Raw genomic sequence first — 21,341 nt, 5'->3', positions numbered from 1 at the left:
AATAAATATTGCATTATAACAACAATAGATTCAGGTAGACGTGAGGCACAAAGTTGAGAAAATCGTGAGACTCTTTTCGTATTAGTATTAACAAGGATCTGATTGCGCTTGTTGTTTGACCATGGATTTAGCAATAAAAGTAAAATATAGACGAAAATCGAATATCGATCCCGTAACGTCAATAAAAAATTACGTTCTTCTTTCACACAGGCAGCATCAAGAGCACACTTTTAGTCGAACTTTAATATTATTTCAACGGAGAGAAAATGATAAAATAATGATGTTTAGATAGTCAGGCGCAGATTTTTTGGAATTAAGCCGACATGTATTGGTTGTGGTAATTTCCGTAATTTCTATGTGCAAGAATGCACTAATACTATGAAGTTTTGCCCTAGTAGATCAGTCACTTTCAGTTCCAATGTGTTAATAATGATGAAGTAATCGTTAATCACTTCATTAATTTGTCAATTAAATCATACATTCAAAGCCCCGCGTGATATATAGTAGATGTGAAATAATTTGTTGGTACCTAAAAAATATTTGTAATACTCACCTATCAACTTCCATGCCTTCAGGTCTCCTTAGACATCATATGGTTGCCACGCTTGGTAGAAATGTCGGAATTTAGAGCCGTTTATCGACCTAACAGTTATCTTCAACTTGACTTACGCTATCTATTAAACTTAAAGACACATGGTCTTTAGGTTCAAAACCAGGCGTAGATGCCCTTTATTCGGTGCGCGAAGCTAACTGGCTAAAACAATTCTTAACGGTAATACTGTACGTAAAGCTCTAAACTTTTAGTTAACTGAAGTTTAATTATTTTATAATTTTTTATACACATTATATTTTATAATCAATAATGAGTAGTTCAATAAAAACTACTCAAAAATATACACTGGGAATCTAATTTTTTCACTAATCGAAATAAACCAACGTCATTTTAATCTTTAATTTAGAAGACCTAATCTAAACAGCAGCACTCTCAGTGGTACCAGTTATCGCAATAACTATTAACCGCTTTATCTAAGTGAAACAGTTTTACATTTATTGACTTAATTTTGTTTGTATTATAAACATCGATTTCGTTATTTCTATTTGCTTGCAGTCGAAACAATTTAGATCATCATCGCATATATTAATGGCATCTAAGTTTATAATTTCCCGTTATCTCACGCCTTTATCTTGGTTTTATTTCATAATAATTCGCTTTTCGTTTTTTCTAACGCGGACCCCTTCTAAATTTATTTAACATATCTGAATTATTTTCCCTATTTCTCTCCACCGCGCCGTAAACTCGGGTTGGTCCGTGTTTTTTTATGCGATTCGAGCAATTCTGCCTAAGACCAACTACTTCTAATACTTAACAACATATTTTATGCAATAATTCTTTGCTTAGCTGATCGCTTGGCGAAGTCTCATAGTTATGTTTCTGTTATCATTGTCTTGCACGTTAGGTAAGCGCTGATGGCATCTCGTTCTTTTCTTGACGCACTAACTTCCTTAGCTTTAATGCGTATCATGTTCTATCACAGGTTGCACACACAATAACGCTTCATACGCTAATATTTATTAGATTATTGGTTATAACAACGCTTATGCTTGGTGACGTTGGACACGTCCTATGCTTACTGACTTACCCTTCTGTCACACAACTCTAGAAGCGTAGGACCATGAAGAAACAATTTCAACAAGATCCACCCAACCATTATTATGAATGTCCTTTGAGGTTAGCGTTGTTATTCTAATACATAATAGATTTTTTGTCGTTGCCGCACGTATTCCTTCTGGTTCCATCTATACATTTGCAATTTGCCAAGTTACAGAAGATGCGACACGCGAGTCTACAGCGCGGAAACGAGAGTTCATCATGCGTATGTATGTGTGTATCATCATTATAATCATCATCGTCGTCAAAATATGTCTCTTATGCTCTTTTCAGTGCCTGTCCTTTTCTAGGTCTGTTCAGAGCCTGCCTTGTTGTTTTTCCGTTGCCTAAATGTTCCTCTGTTCTGGAAGTTCTGCGTTTCATACTGGCTATTATAAAAATACAAATATGTGCTCATTTTACCAAGAGTCAGGTTGCGCTGGGATTCTCTGCAAATATATTTATATAATATATAATTCTTGTTGTATAATATCATATAGATATCTGTAAGGCTGATGAGTGACTCGTGGCTGTGCGTAAGAGCGTGGGTTGTGTATCAGTGATAGTATGTCAGTTATCTTTGCGCACTGTGAATAAAAAACTCCCTAACTGTGTGATAAATCCCTCGAAAATTGTTAGATTTCGTGCTTCTGTTTGCAACTGGTTTCAGTGATAAATAATTGGATAGAAAAACAACAAACAGGTTGGTTTCACAATGAACTGGTAAGCGGCAATCTAAACCGCAGACTGTAGCGACGGACTCGTTCTTTAAATCTCGTTTTTACATTAGCAGAAAACTGTCGGCAGGTGCTGATATTGTTTCCGCATTTGTATTTATTTATTCTTATTGCAATTTTGCACAAACAAAAATTACAATAGTAATTAGCGATACCGGAAAATCTCAGCCTCACAATCAATGATTCTTTTATCTTACTCTAACTAAAAAAATGGATACAATTAGTTGTCATTAATTTATGCTTCCCTTATAGGAGTAGAGGCATATTTTAATATTATAAGTTTGCTCGCTTCCTTGTTTTAGTCAGTGCTTAATTTAATTATCCATCTTTGGATGACTATATTTCGTAATAGATGAATGTATTGACTTAAACGCAGTGGCTTCAAGGATGTACGAAGATGAGCAGTTGATCCAAAAGAGCGAAGAATTTATTTATAGATCTGTGTGTATTGCTAAAAATTCAGCGTTTAAATCAAGGGAAAAGTTTGCGAAAGCATTTCTAGGAAGTTTTATATATACGTTATTTAGTCGAAGATTTACAATATAGCAGTTGAGTTTGGGCTTTTAGGGCCTTGTTTATTACTGGATACACATCACAAGGAGCGATGTGATTCACAGATTGACGTTCGTTTAAAATGAATGAAAATAGTACATTATATGCCTTTTTTATTTCTGGAATGTTTCTGCATTGTTGTCAAGTAAACGTTGAAAGTTAGGCGTTACTTAACTGTTAAGCTTACACAAATATATTAATGCGCTCGCGCAATTATGCATGCACAAGAATACTACTACAATATGTTCCATAATATAACGAAAGTGTTGGTTTCAGTTTAAGATTGGCTTTTCGACCTTTAGTCAGTGATAGTGCTTAGAAAGCGGCCAGCGTCTTTTCTCATTGGCGTACAAGTACAATTATAATTTATAGTCTATTTGAAACTCAACAGCATACCTTACACGTAATACAGTGGTAATTTCTACCGAGGTAACGACATTCGATTTACCTTGATGAACAACTTTTGAGTCAACCCTATTATTGCATCCAAAAGACTGAAACCAACGACTCACTAAGCCTCAAGGTTCGCATGGCGTGTGTAAAGCTGCTCGTAAAATGAGGCATAGAAATAATTCATCCTTAAAATGGCCAGCTGCTGGAGGCAAACTCTGAAGTCACATCAGACACCGCATAGGTGCCACGTTATAACGCGGCTAACAGCAATTAAGTACCAACACAAGGCAGTGTAAAGGAAAATTGCTAGGTCGTACCTCATAGTTTCAATAATTAAAAGGTGGACTATAAACAGAAAAGGCGTATGTATGTATAAGATCCTCGAAGTATAGGTAGAAGTCGAAAGTATATTTTTACCATCTAATACATTTTTTCATGTACAGGACATTGAAAATATTGAGTTTTAGCAATATACCAGAAATAACGAATAAGAATATGTCCGGCTGGCCTTTCTATATATATATATATATATATATATATATATATATATATATATATATGTACAAGCATTATATATATAGAATGGTTATCTTTCCAAGGGGAAGACTGGGAATACAAATCGTAATGCATTATAATTCATAGACTGTAGATTAGACCTTAGCTATAATTATGTAGTGGTCTTATTCGGTAGCGCTTTTATGTGAAAAAGTCGATTTTACGCATACGAGGACGTTGAAGTAAACGTTGGCAAATGAACTTCACTCCCATGTCGTCTTAGTACTGTTGGCTACTTCAGCTGCAGTCAAAGAACTTGACTGTCGCAGACCTTTAGTCTACGATCGTTGGTTGCCAGAAACATATATATTAAATAAATAATCGTTTTCTTTAAGGTCAAATATCTACGACGTCTAAATAATGCATATATATATATATATATTCTCTCTATAATGCCTTTTAGAATAGTGTAGGCATTAAATAATGATTACATATTACAGAGATACAATAGTATAATTAAAGAGACTTCGTAAATGTACTTAAAACAATCTTATATAGTTTTTGTCTTTGCACCCTGATTGATATGTTCAGTTAACTGTCAATACGTAATGTGGATACTAAGTGTGATATTGACAGCATAGTAGAGATTATTTAGCAACAACGCTAATGATCTGCATAGACTTGTACGAGCTATATATATAAAAGCGAAACTTCGTGAAAAAGGTTTTAGCTCTTTACACCGCTGCATGGGAAAATACAGAGTTGTAGGTCTTCCTGTTTTCTTATACTTACTGCCTTTGTCTGTTTCATGGAAAGTAGGCGCTTTTCATAGATGAATACAGGACATAATGGGCACGAGATATAATGGTACATTGACGTTAATTTGGTACGTAAATCAATATTTTTTAATTCATTATTTAATTCGTTGCTTCTGATAGTCATTTATACAGCGGTACTATGTACTCTTAGCGTTATTTTTATTTAGCGGTAAGTCGAAATTATCTTCATTCGACACTTTACATCTGCACATAATTCCCATCGCATGGCCCGAAGGCGTTGAAATCATTGTCTCTTTAGCTACCTAGTAAACGTTTGTCGGTGTTTACTACTCCGGCGCCTATTTGCCGTAGTAAGCATGCTTACAATTTGATTTTCCAGAGATGACAGATTGAATGTACAATATTAAAGGAGAACTGGAAAGCATTAAAATAATACCATGTCAGTATTCGTATTTACGAATGAAGTAATGACAGGAACATGCTTAAATGCAACGTGTTTTTAAATTAGATGGTTTTCGATTCTCTGGAAAAAAAACTGCATAATTACGAAAAACAAAGTTTGACAAATGAATTAACAACAGGCGAATTAGCTTTCGAGACGTATGAAACAACGATCCACCGAGGAACGCCAGCGAAGAGTGTAAAATTAGAGATTCTGCATTGCTAGTCTAGCCGACGTGCCAACATATGAAATTAATAGGAGTCTAACCTAAAATTAAGGCAACTCAATACGCTGCGTGAGATATGATTTCAAGTGCGATGGATCAGCTCAATTTTGTCACCATCGGTTCGTCAGGGCAGGGCACCAGCGGACTGTCAGCTTCTCGAGCTAGGTTCCCAAAATTCTGTCGGTTACATACGATACCGTTGCTATGAAATGCGAAAATTAAACACTATACACAACTCAGAATATCAACAGATCTTTCTCTATTCGACTTTTTCTTTTTTTACGTGGGGTAGAGCAAAGACTTGGTGTCATCTAGGGTTTATCGGAAACAGTAATGCTGGCTATCGTTGGCTACCTATATAGATGGATAAGATATCATTCTTGTGTCTCACAAAATTCAATAAAGTTCATATACAATGATTGATGTTTCGGCTTGATTGCCTTATTTGATATTGCCTCATGTTGTTCGATGACTAAATTTTTAGAATAGAAAACGGTGTTCCTGCTACTGCTGCTGCTGCCGCCGCCACCGCTACTATTACTACTAGCGGCGGACTAAGCTAACAATAGATGATAGCTTCCCGTCAACAGGATTACTTATTGCCTTTGTAGTGATTGTATACGTCATAAGAAGTGCTCTACTTGACGCAGCAAAAAACCTTCAGTTTTGCCATTGTTTGCACTACGGCATGTCTAATACTAAATACCGGATGCGTACAAGTGTGACATACATAAGTGCTGATACCAGAATCGTGGTTGCGCCTGCCTAACAATCTTATTGGAGATTATTCATTTTTTAGATTTGTCTGCGTTTTAGGTGGAATGTGCGTGCGCTAAGATACTGGTCAAGCTAATCGTTTTGAAAATAGGATACCGTCAGTCTGCTTAGACGTACTCCATCACGGCAGACGATCTAGGACATGACCTATATTTAAAGGGTAGTGTGGTCGTGAATGATATGGCGCTAGTAGTTTTCCTTCATACGTTTCGATACGTTTTCCTCCTCGCATAACCACCCGCACAATTCATAAACGTCAATTTCGTAGTATTGTAATCATACGACGTCGTTATTCTTGTTCTAGTTTGATGGACTTGTAATATACGGAAGGTCTTCAGGCTCTTCCATCTTGAGAGAAATTGAATAACATTACCATAACTGCTGTTCGTTCAAGGTAGAAAAAATTAACAATTATGTAATTAGCAACCAGTCTATAGAGTAACTAGCCATTTTACGATACTGTTATTGAACGTTATCCCATGTAATCACTTATGTATAGATCATTTTTATAAGAGCTGATAAAGCTAGCATTGACCGGCTTTCTTGTTGTATTAGATGAATCTTACACAGCGAGCACTGGCCGCAGTTTCTCAGAATGTCAGTACATACTGCAACGAAGCAGTTGCTGTCCGAATGATCTCGGTAATATCGTGAACAAGCAGGACTATTCGGGCTCCCAGTTCGTCATCGCATTCGGTTGATTCAGTGAGCGACTGTGTTATTAGATCAAGAACACCTTGAAATTGGGGCAAATAACAACGGGGCTTAAAATTAAGTGACCATGGTGCGACAGGTTTATCTGTGCTGGGAGAATAAAATTCAATAACAAAAATTATATCTGTTATGAGAGGAAAAACGTTATTATATGTCGACAATATCAGGGAGACGCGTAGAAGATTAGTGGATACGAGGCTGAGTGCGCACACCTTATAGCTTTCTTCTAGTAGTTAAGTCCAAAAACACTAAAGCCAAAAACTATAAGGTACTCCAGGCCAAGGCTTAGCCGAGTACTATAAAATCAAATATAAAATAAAGAAATACTATAGAAAACATTAAAAATATAAAATACTAAAAATAAATAAAAATAAAAATATCGAAAAAATGAGGGTCGAACTAGCGGCAGGTACCAGCATCAGGTATTTACGCTAGGTCGAGGATCACGATCTGCCGGCACGTTCGTTTTCATCGAAGATAAGCTTAGTGTTATAGAGGAAAGAAAAAGATGAGCTGAACACAGAATATAAGATAAAGCTACATACATTTCGTTAAAATACTATTAGTTGGTTATTTTCGAGGTCTTCTGTTATTAAAAAGTACTCACTTGGGAATATATTGCTGAGCTGCGGATAAGTCTTTACTGGTGTAGCAACACCATGTTGCTCGTTGAATACGTCAACTCCAGTGACGCTCAAACACTGGTTGGGACACGATCTAAGGAACGCGCGCTCGAGTAGAAGTAACTGATCATTCACCATTCGTATAGCCATCGGATCGCGCAGGTCCAGCATATCCTGTCGATGATGGAATTCAGCTGCTCTCAAGGAAAAGTCTCCGACCTGCAACACGAATACGGAAATATCGTAGCAGGTAACTTTGCTTGGGTGGATGAATTTCAAATATCTAACAAATATGGCTGTTTAGGGTACTGTGTACGTCAATCAATGTTATTAATTAGGTACGACATTAGGTACAAATTGATCTTAATAAGTGCCCGGTAAGGTCACTAAATCCCTGCCGACACATAACACGCTGTTCTAGTTACATTAGGTGGAGACATTCCTGCACTAACGACTTGAGGATGGTGCGTTACTTACAGCATGTTGTAACGGCTCGAAGATTTTGGAATCCGGCTTTCGGCATAAGGTTATGAAATGGTGCTGTGCAGTATCTGTGTAGCTTTGTAGGGTGACCGCATACTCCAGTAGATTAAACGGCAAGAATAGCGAATCTGTGAGATCGCGGATCTGGGGGTAAATAATCACCAGAACTATTGTGGGCGGCTAGTAAATGACTATAACAAATAAAGAGCATCAGCGAAAGTTCTTCTCGGAAATACAGAACCGAACCGAAATGTTGTTCTTATTTATAACTGGCACAATCGTCTAGACAGAATATTAGTAATATAACGAAAAAATTGGGCCAATTCAGACCGTGATTGATGTTTGCCGTTTATATCGGTTACCAAACATTGTCTGCAGTCAGATAACGTCATTGTCAATGCTGGTACGCTTACCAATTCAGCCACAACCTTTCCTATAGCCATGTGATGACGAAAGTCAGCGTCCATTGACGAGTGAACCTAAAATCAAAGTTCAGCAAGCGCATACAGGTTTAATTTAGATTAATTAAGGTTATTAGATCCATGTATGTGTAATGACATTTTAACTTTTTGCTTTTTCCTAAGTAGGCCAGACTTAATAACGAATATTTATGTAATTAAAAAAAAGTTAGGTATTGAAGCCTGGGTTTATCGTTATTGAGTCGGTACCTTGGTAATACCACTTGCACGGTCAGTCAACTATTTTAAAGAGCATTTTCTAATTTTAAAAACAAAGCAGTTACAATAAATAAATGCATATGTAATGTTTCATGCCTTTTTTAATGAGTCGAATTGCGTCCGGAACCATGCGGGTTTAGGGTCCATGCGTCGAGTATGCAAGTACCCTTTATTGACGTAGGATACCTGAAGCAAGTCGCGTTTGGGGTGTGTTTATTAGTGCCTCAGACAGTTACTTGGAACATTGGCTTTTTCTCTAGGTAGTCGATAAATTTTAAGAAGCATTCTTGACAGTCCATTTTCTGCCGCTCCTTGCCTTTGCGCTATAATTAAAAAAGTGTCCGCCAGTTAAACTTTGATATTTTGAGTTATTTAACTATTCACTAAGTTTCGTACTTTTATAATTACCTGTATAACTGGGATTCCTGCCTGCGTGAGAAATGGAGCAAAGCCATCCGTGTGATCTAAGAGCCGAATCATTGGCCTGTACATAAACAACGCTGTAACAGTAATTAAACAGTAAAATTTGAAAATATATTAACTCATGTCGTCGGTGCTGCGTTAAACAGCATTATTATTTAAGTACAGTAAATCGCTTCAAATTGACGTGACCTATAATAACCATAAATCAGGGTCTGCAACTCTCTTTAATCGTTTACCTGAATGGAGATAGTTATTGAATAGGCCACGGGTACCATTGACGTCGAAACTATTAGGTTCGAGCAGGAAAGTGTTCATGGTACCAGTCGAATCGTTCCAACCAGAGAGATCCTGCGCAACCTTAAACCAAATTATAAAAGATACTTTACCCCGTGATGTGTACAGACGTCTGACACCGAACAGTACTGCACCCCACTTTCATTACTGAATCACAACGAACGATACCGACGATGAACTACCGACAATGAAGTCTTATTGGAAATCATGAAGTACCGTGCCTTAGTGACCATTATACCTTAAAAATGTCCTTTGCAGATTTGATCGGCTTTTGTTGCGGGAAGTTTTGTAACCATTCCCTGTAGAGCGTTGGTACACCCTCCCCATCCACACTGTTCCCGTTTGCGGATGCCACCTAATGCGCAAATTGTTGATGAATAACGGTGTAATAACAATAAAAACATGATTTCAACACGATACTATTTGTTACGTAGTATTTAGGTTTAAAATATATTCCTAAACACCTTTTTCTAATAACGGTTTCCGCTGAAAACGTTCTTAACACGCGAATAGACAAAGTCGATTCAATCTTTTTTCTTGTGGAAGAATAATCTTAGTTCTACTTAGCAAACTAAAGTACGACGATATAACGGGTTAGGCTTCATAGCCAACGATGCAGCTCAAATATGGTTTTTAATCCAGTAGTACATTAGTAATTTTGCTGCCGTTGTCGGATAACTTTGATCAGTAAATATAATCGGTGGACACTCACGAGCGACGAAGCGTTGAAGAGCGCTTGACTAAGAAGCGGCGAGCTGGTGGCTAGGATCGAAGTAGAGCCCATCACGGGGTTGGTGACGTCTATGTAGGCAACAGTGCGACCTCGCAACACGTTCAGTCTACTCGAACACGACGAAAATGGGTTAAGAACGTGGACAAGAACGTGAAAAAAAAGATGGATAAATCCAAACAAAACTCCTTTGTAGCGTTCTGAAAATACTGCTAGATGAAGCAACAAAAAAGACAGCCATACAGCTCAAAAAAGGCCCAGAGCAAACGCTATACAGTGGTCGCATTCAGATGTAGTAATTCTTAGTGTCCTCTTTATTTATCTAGAGCAGCAAAGAATCTGTTATTAATTGCGACGAATCGGCAGCACTTACTGATCTATTCAGAAGGCCTGGGAAAACAGGATAAGTTAAAATGACATTACTCGATAATATCGTTACAAATGCAAAACCATTGCTTTCTGGACCTTTCGCCCTCGATTTCGATTATTCTCCTTCGCAAATAGTTTCTTTGCGTTTATGGCACATTTGTGTATTAAAGTGTCGTACAGTTGAATATGGCCCTTGTCTAGCTGAAGTATAATCACTCGTTTTTTAAGATAGAACTAGCTTCAGATATATTACCTTCAGAATTACCTTCCGAATTCGTTAAGCATAGCTGTAGATACCTTGATTGTAGAAAATGGCTGAGCCCAGCAGAATTCATATGCTCGCCAGCGAAACTGATGAACACGATGGAACGTCGAGGTCGCCAGCCATCCTTTACTAATTGGCCAAAAACACGAGCCAGTTCCTACGTAAGCAAATATAACGAACGGCATACTAAATCTTCGTTCAAACAAAAGTGTTTTTGTCGTATTTGATGTACCGGATTCTACCATAGTTTGAACAGAGTTGACGATGCTTGTAACTAAGGCGCATATGCAACGAAAACCCAACACATACAAATCCAGGGGTCCAAAAAGACAGTACCGAAAGTAAAACTCAAGACATTCATTATATATTAATGTTCATGTAAGAATTTGCCTTCTTGTACAAAGGATTACAGATGGACAAATTACCGTTGCGAAGAACGGCCTGCCAAAGGATAAGCCCAAGCTCGTATTGCGCACTTTAAATACTAAAATATTTTTCCTGCTTAAAAAAGTGACTCGATAAAACTTGATTTTAACAGGGTATTATTTACCAGTAGAAGAGCAGTTCCACCAACGTTAGACGGACTCCAAGAATCCCGACCTGCTCCAACTATGATATAACGGTCCGGTTCGACGCGACCCTGAAGCACTCCAATGGCGTTGGTCAGGTTCGCTGACTTTACCTGATCAACCAGTAATAAAAAAATCATTGTATGGAATTATAGTGATGCCACTGCAATTTATGAAAGATAAACGATCGATAAATTATTAAATCACGAAAATAGACATGCGAATCTTCTTCATTCAATAAATACAGTATTCAATTTTAAAAACGAGTATTTACACATAAGCAAAACCTATAAACCTTGTTGTGCGTTGTGATTTTGATCGTAAAATTTCTCGAAGGTTCCGAAACGAAGAGGACATTTTTAAACCCACCGCGCATCCGCATGGGTAATTGAGTGCCGTTCGTATCTGCGTCGAGCTCCAGTAGAAGCTTGCTGGCCAGTTGCCCACTAATGACTTGAATAGGTAAATCTAAAACACGAACGGCAACTTCAGTTATGTGATCGATTCCAGGAAAGCGAATTGGTTACTGCGTCAGGTTATAAACTAGTCCACGAATTATTAATGATCGTGATTATTCCTATTATTATATGGTTTTCGCTCTACGTAACGTTAAGATGTCACGCAACAGAAGTCTTGCCGAAGAAATTCAGATGTGCAGCAAGGTTGGAATAATCCTCAGTAATAAATTCATGGTTATGAACATTTAGATTGTGTGGGCTACCTAAATACGGGGCGGAGACACGGGGCAAAGCAGATTCATTATAGTCGGTCGGATAATCTGTAGGATCCATATACAAAAGAACACCTGGGAAATAACACGGCAACAATTAGTTATGTAGATGCATTAGGCCGAACGCTTAAAACGAGTAAATGATCAGGAGAAAAGCTGAAAGAGAATTCACTGCTATATGACATGTGCGTCAAATGGCATTGGCGCAATATGGCGATTTATCGCCAGTAACAGCGGCTGATTAGATCCCATGTTTATAAATTACTTATCTTAGGCTAACGTTAAACGTATAATATTAAAGTCGGTAAATCAAAAATTGGTGATTGGAGGAATATCAGATAACCAAAAAAGGATTGTTGCGTTAAGAAAGGTTCTTCTTCTTACTGCAGTGCGTCGTTTCACTCACCTAGCGCTCCTAATGAAAAAGCATACTTGATTTGCTCACGTAACGGTATTACGCCATATCTGTAATGAAGAGTGAATCCTTTTCGTGAAAATTTATAACGAGTATGAGATACTTCAGTATTTTTGTTGCTTCAAGGCTATGTTAGATTCGTTGGTTTTGTAGTGAACAGAGCTCTGTAAGCTGGCCAGAGCAAGTTAGTTTTGTAGCATGTTCCACAATTATTGCTGCACAAATATGGACCTGTATGCTCAACATACAGATACTTTAAAAAAATTACTTCACTTATCTTACCTGGCCAGTGCAATGGTGCCGTTTACTGTTCCCAATTTGTGTAAATATGCGAAATCCTGTCTGTCCAATTTCGACACATACGTAAGTTTTCCTACAAACGAAAACAAATATCAAAATTGCTGTCTATTTCTAACAAATCCCTGTGATACCAGGAACTGCACTGCTGAATAGGCTGGTTGTAGTTTGCCTCAAACAAGAGATAAGAAGATAAGTAGAATACAAAATGCGCCTCTTCGCTAAAAATGCTTCTATACAGACTTTACTCACCTTCAATTGATTTGTTGACAGTGAAAGCTACGAATGAATACTCATCGGGTGATAACATCAACTTCGTTTGATCCTTAGTGCCATTTGTGTAGATAATCTGAACCCGAAAAGTAGAAAGTTTGCATCCCGTTATTAGGAAGTACAAAAGATGTTGCAAACGTTAATAAAAAATTTCGTTCTACTAATGTTTGTATCAACTGTTTATCAAATTAAATTAGCATTAATTTTCTGTCTTATGTGACGTATTTGCTGGTTCAGTTTTTCGCTGGTAAATATCCGCATTGGAATTCTGTTTTTGACACGGATCAGCTTCGCATGCGTTCAACGCTTGATAAATCACATTCACTACGTTTTGTTTGGTAATACATGTTATTAATTCCGGGTTGACATGTTTCATTATTTCTGTTTAAACCTATACGGATACTGGATTTCGAAAAAGTATTGAGCGTTTTTAGGTCAACACAGTAGCAAATATTTTTCATTTTTTACAATAATATTACAGAGCTAAAGGCACGCCGTTTTTATAGATAATCTTCTCTCGTTTTTACGATAACACCATAATCCTGTTATTACAAAATGTTTGCGATCTCTAAGCAAAAAAGCGTGTTAAATAATTTCTGCATTCCTTCATTGAAACTAAACTAACATCATTAAGGGAGTTCTGTAGAAACTGAAGCAGATGATAATTTAATGGTGCAAGATGAATTACATGGCAAAAAATGGCGCTTTCTCTGTTCACTATCTCCGGTCGATTTTTTCAGTGGATGAGGTCTTATTAAGTCTTGTTAGAGGTTGATAGTGGAAGTTGGAATCAATCGTTTTACCAGGTGACAGCAACTCATACAGAACGAATTCTTCACACAATACTGTCGCATATAGTCAGTTTTTAATCATCCGTGATTAACCGTTTAAAAAGGTTCGATTTTCATTACGTTTATGTAAGGTTTCGCAAATAGAAATGCGATCAACTAATTCTATAGCATCAATTCTGAAGCACATAAACATTGGTTTCTTTGTTACAGTCAGCTTTCTTAAAATTATTTAAAATTATTTCGTGATGGATGTTTAGCTTCTCGGCAACATCATGGCTACTCAGCTATTGGTCTCTCTCAGCGTTCGTAGTAGTTTCATCAGCTCCTTCCGTAATTGGTTGACAACTACGAACAGCACCTTTCACATCACACTTTGCATCCTCACCCTAAACAGCGCATATTCCTGCGGGCCTTGACAGTACTCGTGCCCTTTTCATTGTAATGTAATTGAAAAATAAAGGGACTTTTTGCCGAAATTTCACTTATACTCAAGGCACTCTATGACAAGTCTGAATACAGATATTCCAACAATTTTAGCACATCTTCTATTACCAAACTTCAGCTTTCGAATAACACCAAAACCGACCATGCGCAACTCATATGATCCAAAATATGTGAGCCTAAAACTGTCTAGGTAGAAAAACGGTAAATACTTTTCTACAACCCAATATTTACTAGTGCTTACTTCAATTGTGTTAGGCTGATCCCCCTGTTGAGCGACAGAGTCGGTGAATTCATCGAGGTCGATTTCGTCTAATTTCAACTTCCGCCACTCGCCTCGAATCATCTCCACTACCGCCGTATCCGTGAGATTGGCGCTAAGAAGACTGCCGAACGGTTTTGTACGTGAAGAGATTTGTAAAACACGTATAAGTACAGAATCACGTGTATAGAAATAGAGAGATCAAAAACAAACTAGACACTTGGGTATGAATAAAAACTAGCCTTTGCATGTAATGTTTCGTACTCGTATTTTCTTCCTATCCTGATAACGAAGAAGAATTGTATTAACGATTATCGACAACATGAATAGTTAGCTTTTCTAAAACAATGATACTTACTCAGCGTGGTGGGAAAACACCGTAGGGTCAAGATATTTAAGAATTTTCTCCTTAACGTCCTGGTCTGCATCATAAACCGAAAACAATGCTACAGATCGACCCCGATTACATGCCCCGTATTCCGTCTAAAATGTATCTTAGCAAGAAATCGAAGAACATGACATGACAGAACAAAAATTACGTAAAAAAATAATGAGTAGCTAGAACAAGTAACTCTTGTTCCTTAAACTCCTTTTCAAACCATTTTGAGGACCCACAAAATGTCCTTCGGAAGAGCATGTTATGTTGGCAGTTGGAGCTAATATTGGGGATATACTACATTATGCAAACATTGTTCAACAGCCCAATATATCTATAATATACCATTCGTTATTGGAGTGTATAGAAATTATAAAACGATAATTAAATTTTTCAATAATCTTATGTGTCGTCTATTTCAAAGTCAATTGCAGATAAACTTAATGATTACGATAATTTTCGGCATAACTTTGTACCTTCAATGAAAAGTACTTTATACACGAGACCCCATGTGCCGCAATCGTAATTTTTAATGGATTTTAGAAGGTATTCTAATCGCATTTCAGTTCGTTTTTCTAGTTCCGATGTTAGCTTAAACTATTATTCTATGGGCATACTGGTACAATTAGAAAAAGTCGGTTACGGCAACAATATGTATAAGAACTGTTGTCGTAGAAATACAAATACATATGGATTGATTGTCGTTTATCTGATCGTCATTCAGTCGCGTAAATTCGTTTACGCACATGTGCGAAGTAACCGGTGAGTAAACCGATCAAACCCGCAACGATGGCAATCGTACATCCGCCGAGTACTAGATGACGTTGAGTGACCACATGGTGAATATCATGAGTCGTTTTTTCGTAAATCTGGATACGCCCGCTGGGTCCATCGTCCACCCAAGCACGTTCCTGGAACAGTAAAGAGCAAAAAGTGTTGTTTAAAAAAGGACATACGTTTTTTTACGAACCTTAGTTTTTTTACTATAAATATAAAGTAATAATTTGTTTCCTGTGATTCCAATATTCCGAATACTGAATGTACTACGCGGGCTACTGATTTTACGGTGAGTTATTTACTATTTTGGTTCTCATTCATAACATTGAACACTGATCTATCAATAAATTATAGTGGAGTCTCTGGTCTGCAACATCCATTCGATTTTTGAGAAATCGAAATTACCGCTATCAATCTATCGGGATCAAACGCTAATGGTCTGTTTTTGTTTGTAACAAGAAACGAGCATTTTTCGGAACACAGATGCACAAACCCATAAAGTATCCATGTATAAAGTTATAACATACATATATTTATAGGATCCTCAAATTATCGTTTACCAAATTATTCAATGCTAAATAAGTTAACGATACAAAAAATTATAGCTTGAAGAAAAAATGGTCGGCATCCGATACTTACATGACTTAAACGGGTTAATCAGTATCGGAATTTAGTGCAATAAAGTATAATTGCTTCAAAATCTGAAATTTACTTTTTCATCTAATCAAATATGTACTTCTTCGCGGTACAACTTCTTTAAGGAATTATTTAGTTTGGCTATAGACTACGTATGGATGTTAGCAAAAGAATTTTGTGTACCACATTACCTGTACTTTTTTTATTTAATGCAAATAAAAAAATGTCTGTTTTTACTGTTTCAAAATAAAATGGTGGAGCAAAATTACGAAATAGCAATCCATTTTCTGTTGAATTTACTTGAATTACGGACCTCAAATCTCTAGTTCACCTTTTGTCTTCACCGACTTTCGTAAAACTTTGTCATTTAGGAATGTCTTTATGCTTTCAATATATGTGCTTGCAAAATATGTGAGACAATAAAGTTGTCATGGAGGGTCTTAGTAAGTGGGTAACTGCAAAGTTAGAACCTACAACAGATGAATACCGATTCAATTCACGGATAAGATGAACGCGTACGTGACGCGTAGACTCGCTAATAGGTCATATGGTGACTTGGAATCATCCGTTCTGTTGCTTTTGGTTAGAGCAATAAGTACCTACTACTCTGCTATGTAGGCGCGTTTGAAGGGACGTATATGAGACCCCTTCGGTTATCAATATCTTCGACGCAAATTCTAAATTCAATAGCAGTTACGAAGTATTATCGCTTGTGTTGAATATCTATTCAATTACGCTAACGTGTCATGGAGTTTACAGTGCGATTAAGGATCCAGTTACCCCCTTCGAATTCAAAATATGTGGTCACTTTTACTGAATTTGCACAAGCATCTCATATATCTTTCTATACTTTGTTAAATATCGAGCGCTACAAGGTGCTACAGAGCGGATTCTACGAATTATATTAATACTACCTGTATATAGATCGTCTACAGATTGTGTCAAACACATTAATAATCGATGGACTTTTACAATGAGCAAAGTATATGGCGGACACGATACAAACATCGCGAATAAAAACGAAACTATAGAAGACTACGTCATAATAAGCTTACGAAAATATCTGTACTAAAGCAGTGGTCAGAAACTGAAGCTAATCTACTCTAGTTAACCACAATTAGCGGTAAGTGAGATTGGTCAGGTAGTCGCTCGAAAATCGCTGAAGCGTGCCTTTCCATGCCAAGTAGTATACCTATTATGGAACCCGTTGCCCTCGTTTGGTCTTCAGCCACAAATAGTTAACTCGGGTGAAGAGATTCTTCGTTCCCTTTGTTGGTTCCTTCGAAATAAATCAATTGCCCGTACTTTACCGCACAGTCTACTCCCAGCACCCAGACTTAATAAATTTTTAGTTACATTTTTCTACGAGTAGCACGTGGCATGAAAATGTGTATAGGCTGAGATTTTGCAGAATAATAATGGGTCTAGCTGGGTAAATATCTATTAATAAATTCTTCGTAGCGCATATAAATCGAAGGTATCTCTAGACATATGTAATAAGTAAAGATTACAGTAGTTATCGATGAGTTATGCGTTCGATGAGTCACGAAGTAGAATGAAATGTTGCTTTGTAACTATTACTACCATTAATTATAAACTCCATGGCAGAAATGATTACGTACCTCTGGAGGGACGTCCTCCTCATCCCGATAAGGACGATATTGTGCAGACATATTTTAGGAGCAAGTTTCTTAACGATTATCCTTTTATCTATTGTGCTGGTTAATCTGTAATATTAAATATACTTATTTTTAATTAATGTGGTTAACCTATCTTACCAATAATTACTTTTTAGTCAATAAACCAGACATGATTAATGAGCACCACTATTATTAGATGTGGGGATCGTTAAGCTCGTCGTCTTTTTTAAACAATTTCGGATACCTAGAATTTTCATTCTTTTTTTGTCTCTGCAATTTACGACAGTGTCATCAATAGACTTTAAATTTGTGTTCGGACCTAAACTTTTGTGTTGGAAAAATTTGACACCAATAATGGAAATCTTTCCTACGTCCATTTTCGGCTATGTCACTGACGGCCTCGAACAACGTGGAAAAGTAAAAATATTTATTTAGGAAAATTAAAAATAAAAATAATAACGAATTGCAACAATAATAAAATACCTACAATCTTACCACAAGGTATTAAGTTATGATAATCTTAGGTAACTTATAAACGAACCTTACACAATTCACATTCAGGCGCAAGTAGCAATAATGAACAATACTCGACAGCATCCACTGCCGACGCATTTAAACTTATTAAGCCCAAACGCGCTCAATTTTTTTTTAACTGCTGACGTTGTCGGCATAAGTTTTAACTTCCTATCGTCATTCATTAAAGTATTATATTGTATTATTCAGGCCTGCATAGGCAGCTGAGACTGACTGCATCGACACCGAATTGCACAGATCCAAATTGGCCTCTTCACGTCACATTAAAGATAACCTTATTTTTCAGATGTGGCCATAATGCGGTCAACGTTAGTTCAGAACTTAATCAGGTGTAATCGTAAGTATGTTTACCAACAGTACGCACGAAACATCTCATATATTCGTAATCCCGTAACAATAAAAATGAATCCAGCCCCTGATTTTATCTAGTATTCTTGGCGACTAAATATCTTAAGTGAAAACTTGATCTGTCCTAAGCACGTCCTTCCTTCTACAAAACAACAGCGCCAGACTCGCCATGACTATAGCACGAACACAACTCGACCTATCGAAAGGATACCAAATTATCTGTTTAAGCATTTCATGGCTACCGTTTAACAGGACAAAAAAAATGCAAAAAACAACGCCCTAATCTTCCCTATTATCACGCGTTCCTCGTGTCGAGGAACTGACATTCACTGGAGAGCGTAGCGTTCTCCATGCATAACAGGCTATGTGTATCCTGCTGAATCTACCCTTAATTCTTTAATCACTGATGTTCAATCATAAGGTTAAATTAACCTATGTTATGCATACAGACCATGTAATCGTACGTTCAGGCTATCCCTCTTTTTATTTGAAATAATCTTTTTTTTATAGTTGTGGGCATGATTTGCTCAGCGTCGTTTCATAAATTAATCGGATTCAGTCGTAAGTACGTTTCCATCAGTCATATTCCGCCATAACCGAACAACGATAATAATAATAATAATCGCTTATGCCCGCTAATACTTTCCACGTCGAAACGCTGCCAAAATTTGTTTCAAGCATGACTCTATTATTTTCATTATGTGACTATTTGCTACCCTACACTTTTTAAATGGTTGATCCATTTAGCGAAATGAAGCGTTTGAATTTGTTTTTGCGTTGCGCCCCGCTCAGAAAGCAACACGTCAGAATACCTCATAAGTTACCCATCTGGGTGTTTCAGAATGGCCCATTACCTGGCGGCAGTCAGCGCTTAATTCCTAATGTTCCGCATTAAGAGCTGCAATTGACTTTTACATAAATATAGCTGGGTGTCAGCTCACGCCCTGTGCCGTCCTCCCCACAGTCACGTATATCTGACTACAAAGCGTACATATCCCTCCAGTATCATAACAACGTGTTGGCTACCGTTACTATTTCGGTACCTGCTCACCATCGATGTCAGGCATCCATTAATGATAAGTAAAAGACCGGACTGCTCAACAGCTACTGCCTGTGCCCCTCTCGTCTTCGGTTGCGACGAAGGGGCACCACGACGTACCCGATACTAATCAGTGCCAACTGCAAGCAACACCAGCAATAATAAGCAGTTTCCGCCGAGAGTGGTATACTGCTTTTCGATGTAGTGAACGATTTATCGCTCACTCGCGCAGATTAACTCCATTAGTATCAGTCCTTGTAACGATCCCTGCTCTGATTACAGTGGACGCCGTCGGTAGCGCTGTCCAGGTTTTCTCCCGTTGTTGTTGTTGTTGCTGCTGCTATCACTGCTGCTGCTGCTGCTATTGTTGTTGTCGCTGCTATTTTTTTGTCGTTTGTGTTGCGGGTGACGTCCGGTTTGCGTTAGCATGCGAAGTGAACCAGGAGCGCTTTCGATGAAGCGGATGATTAGTACCCGTCGTCTAGATTACGGGTGCGTTATCACAGTTATCACAATAGAATCACAGGCAAATGAAACGAAAAAGCGCTTTTTTGAATAAAAAATTGAAGGGGCGAAGGCAAGAGAAACAGATACTAACGACGGAGTAACAGTACGTAGAGTTTACTAGAGACAGTAATGATGCCTCGTTGTCTATTGGTAAGCCGCCGCCACCGCCGTTGTTGCAATTGACGGGCGTTGTCAGTCAACGCAAAGGCCATAAATAGGTAATAACAACGACAATACAATAGTTAGAAGATACAGAGGCAAAGCGATGACGTACACCGCACACACACATAGACACACACAGCCGCCGAGTCCACGTCGTTTGGTCGAGATCGTTTGACAGGTATTATCTCTTGCAGTCACTTTCGATCAGATTTGTGACTTTTTACCCTCACTTTCTTCGTGGTGGGGGAAATGAGCTGTCGATCATGTCCCTCCTAGAGAATTTGTCGCAGTCGGCCAATGACTACGAAAGCAGGTATACGCTGCCCTTTAAAAGAGCATGCATTGATGTCAGTGGATTACAAAATACCGGACAGGTAAGCGACAGACAGGAAGCTCGGTCTTGCCTGCGAGGAAAATAACAGCTGACAACGGCGTAGTCATCACAACGTGAGCATACTATTGGCACGATTTGGTGAGGCGCCTGTCGCTGCCCTGTTACCACGTATGGCTGCTGCCTACTCCAGCAACTACTAGTCCGCCTTGTAATAACTGTCGATCGTTGCTTGTGTGTTGTGCTGTATCAAGTTGCAGCTCAACACAGCCAGAGACACGCACGGCCACGACGACGGTCTCAGGTCGATAGAGAACCGAGAAAGTGGCGGGGGAGCAACTCAATACTAACAACGCCTACGTAAAATAACTATCAGATCCAGCGAACAGCAAAACAGTGTGCTATAAAATCAGGTCCTACACACCGTGACTTTGGCGAGTTGATAGGGCCTACTACAGCTGCTACTGCTCCGACCGTGGAGGCTCCAGGATTGTCGATTGGCGCGGCGGTAGCTCCATTCGACGCATAGGCTCCTGCTAAGAGAGGCGGCGGCCACTGCTGCAAATACGAAGACGCGGGCAGCGGG

At 38.1% G+C, this 21,341-nt stretch overlaps 1 protein-coding gene across 9 annotated transcripts; it reads right to left on the bottom strand.

Annotated features, from left to right (window-relative positions):
- Positions 1-1,021: 1,021 nt before the first annotated feature.
- LOC111253475 (aminopeptidase NAALADL1-like) lies at positions 1,022-21,320 on the bottom strand. 9 transcript variants are annotated; one of them, XM_022812897.2, is made up of 21 exons: positions 21,180-21,320; positions 17,817-17,921; positions 15,528-15,692; positions 14,764-14,888; positions 14,388-14,529; positions 12,891-12,987; positions 12,624-12,714; positions 12,333-12,391; positions 11,918-12,001; positions 11,492-11,664; positions 11,178-11,309; positions 10,660-10,784; positions 9,976-10,102; positions 9,502-9,618; positions 9,206-9,326; positions 8,955-9,046; positions 8,643-8,732; positions 8,283-8,348; positions 7,864-8,013; positions 7,371-7,605; positions 1,022-6,785 (listed from the first exon to the last, which is right to left on the bottom strand). In XM_022812897.2, the coding sequence occupies exons 2-21, from the start codon at positions 17,865-17,867 to the stop codon at positions 6,640-6,642; spliced, it is 2,388 nt and encodes a 795-aa protein (XP_022668632.1). In that variant the 5' UTR covers positions 17,868-17,921; positions 21,180-21,320; the 3' UTR covers positions 1,022-6,639. The 9 variants fall into 9 exon arrangements, with proteins under 9 accessions (XP_022668632.1, XP_022668633.1, XP_022668629.1 ...); XM_022812898.2 differs by lacking the exon at positions 21,180-21,320 and adding an exon at positions 20,354-20,488; XM_022812894.2 differs by lacking the exon at positions 21,180-21,320 and adding an exon at positions 19,760-20,267.
- Positions 21,321-21,341: the final 21 nt, after the last annotated feature.

This window comes from Varroa destructor, unplaced genomic scaffold (genome assembly GCF_002443255.2).
Source record: "Varroa destructor unplaced genomic scaffold, Vdes_3.0 BEIS01000006.1, whole genome shotgun sequence".
NCBI lineage: Eukaryota > Metazoa > Arthropoda > Arachnida > Mesostigmata > Varroidae > Varroa > Varroa destructor.
Note: the sequence above shows the minus strand (reverse complement) of the source record. Positions and strands in the feature narration are given on the sequence as shown.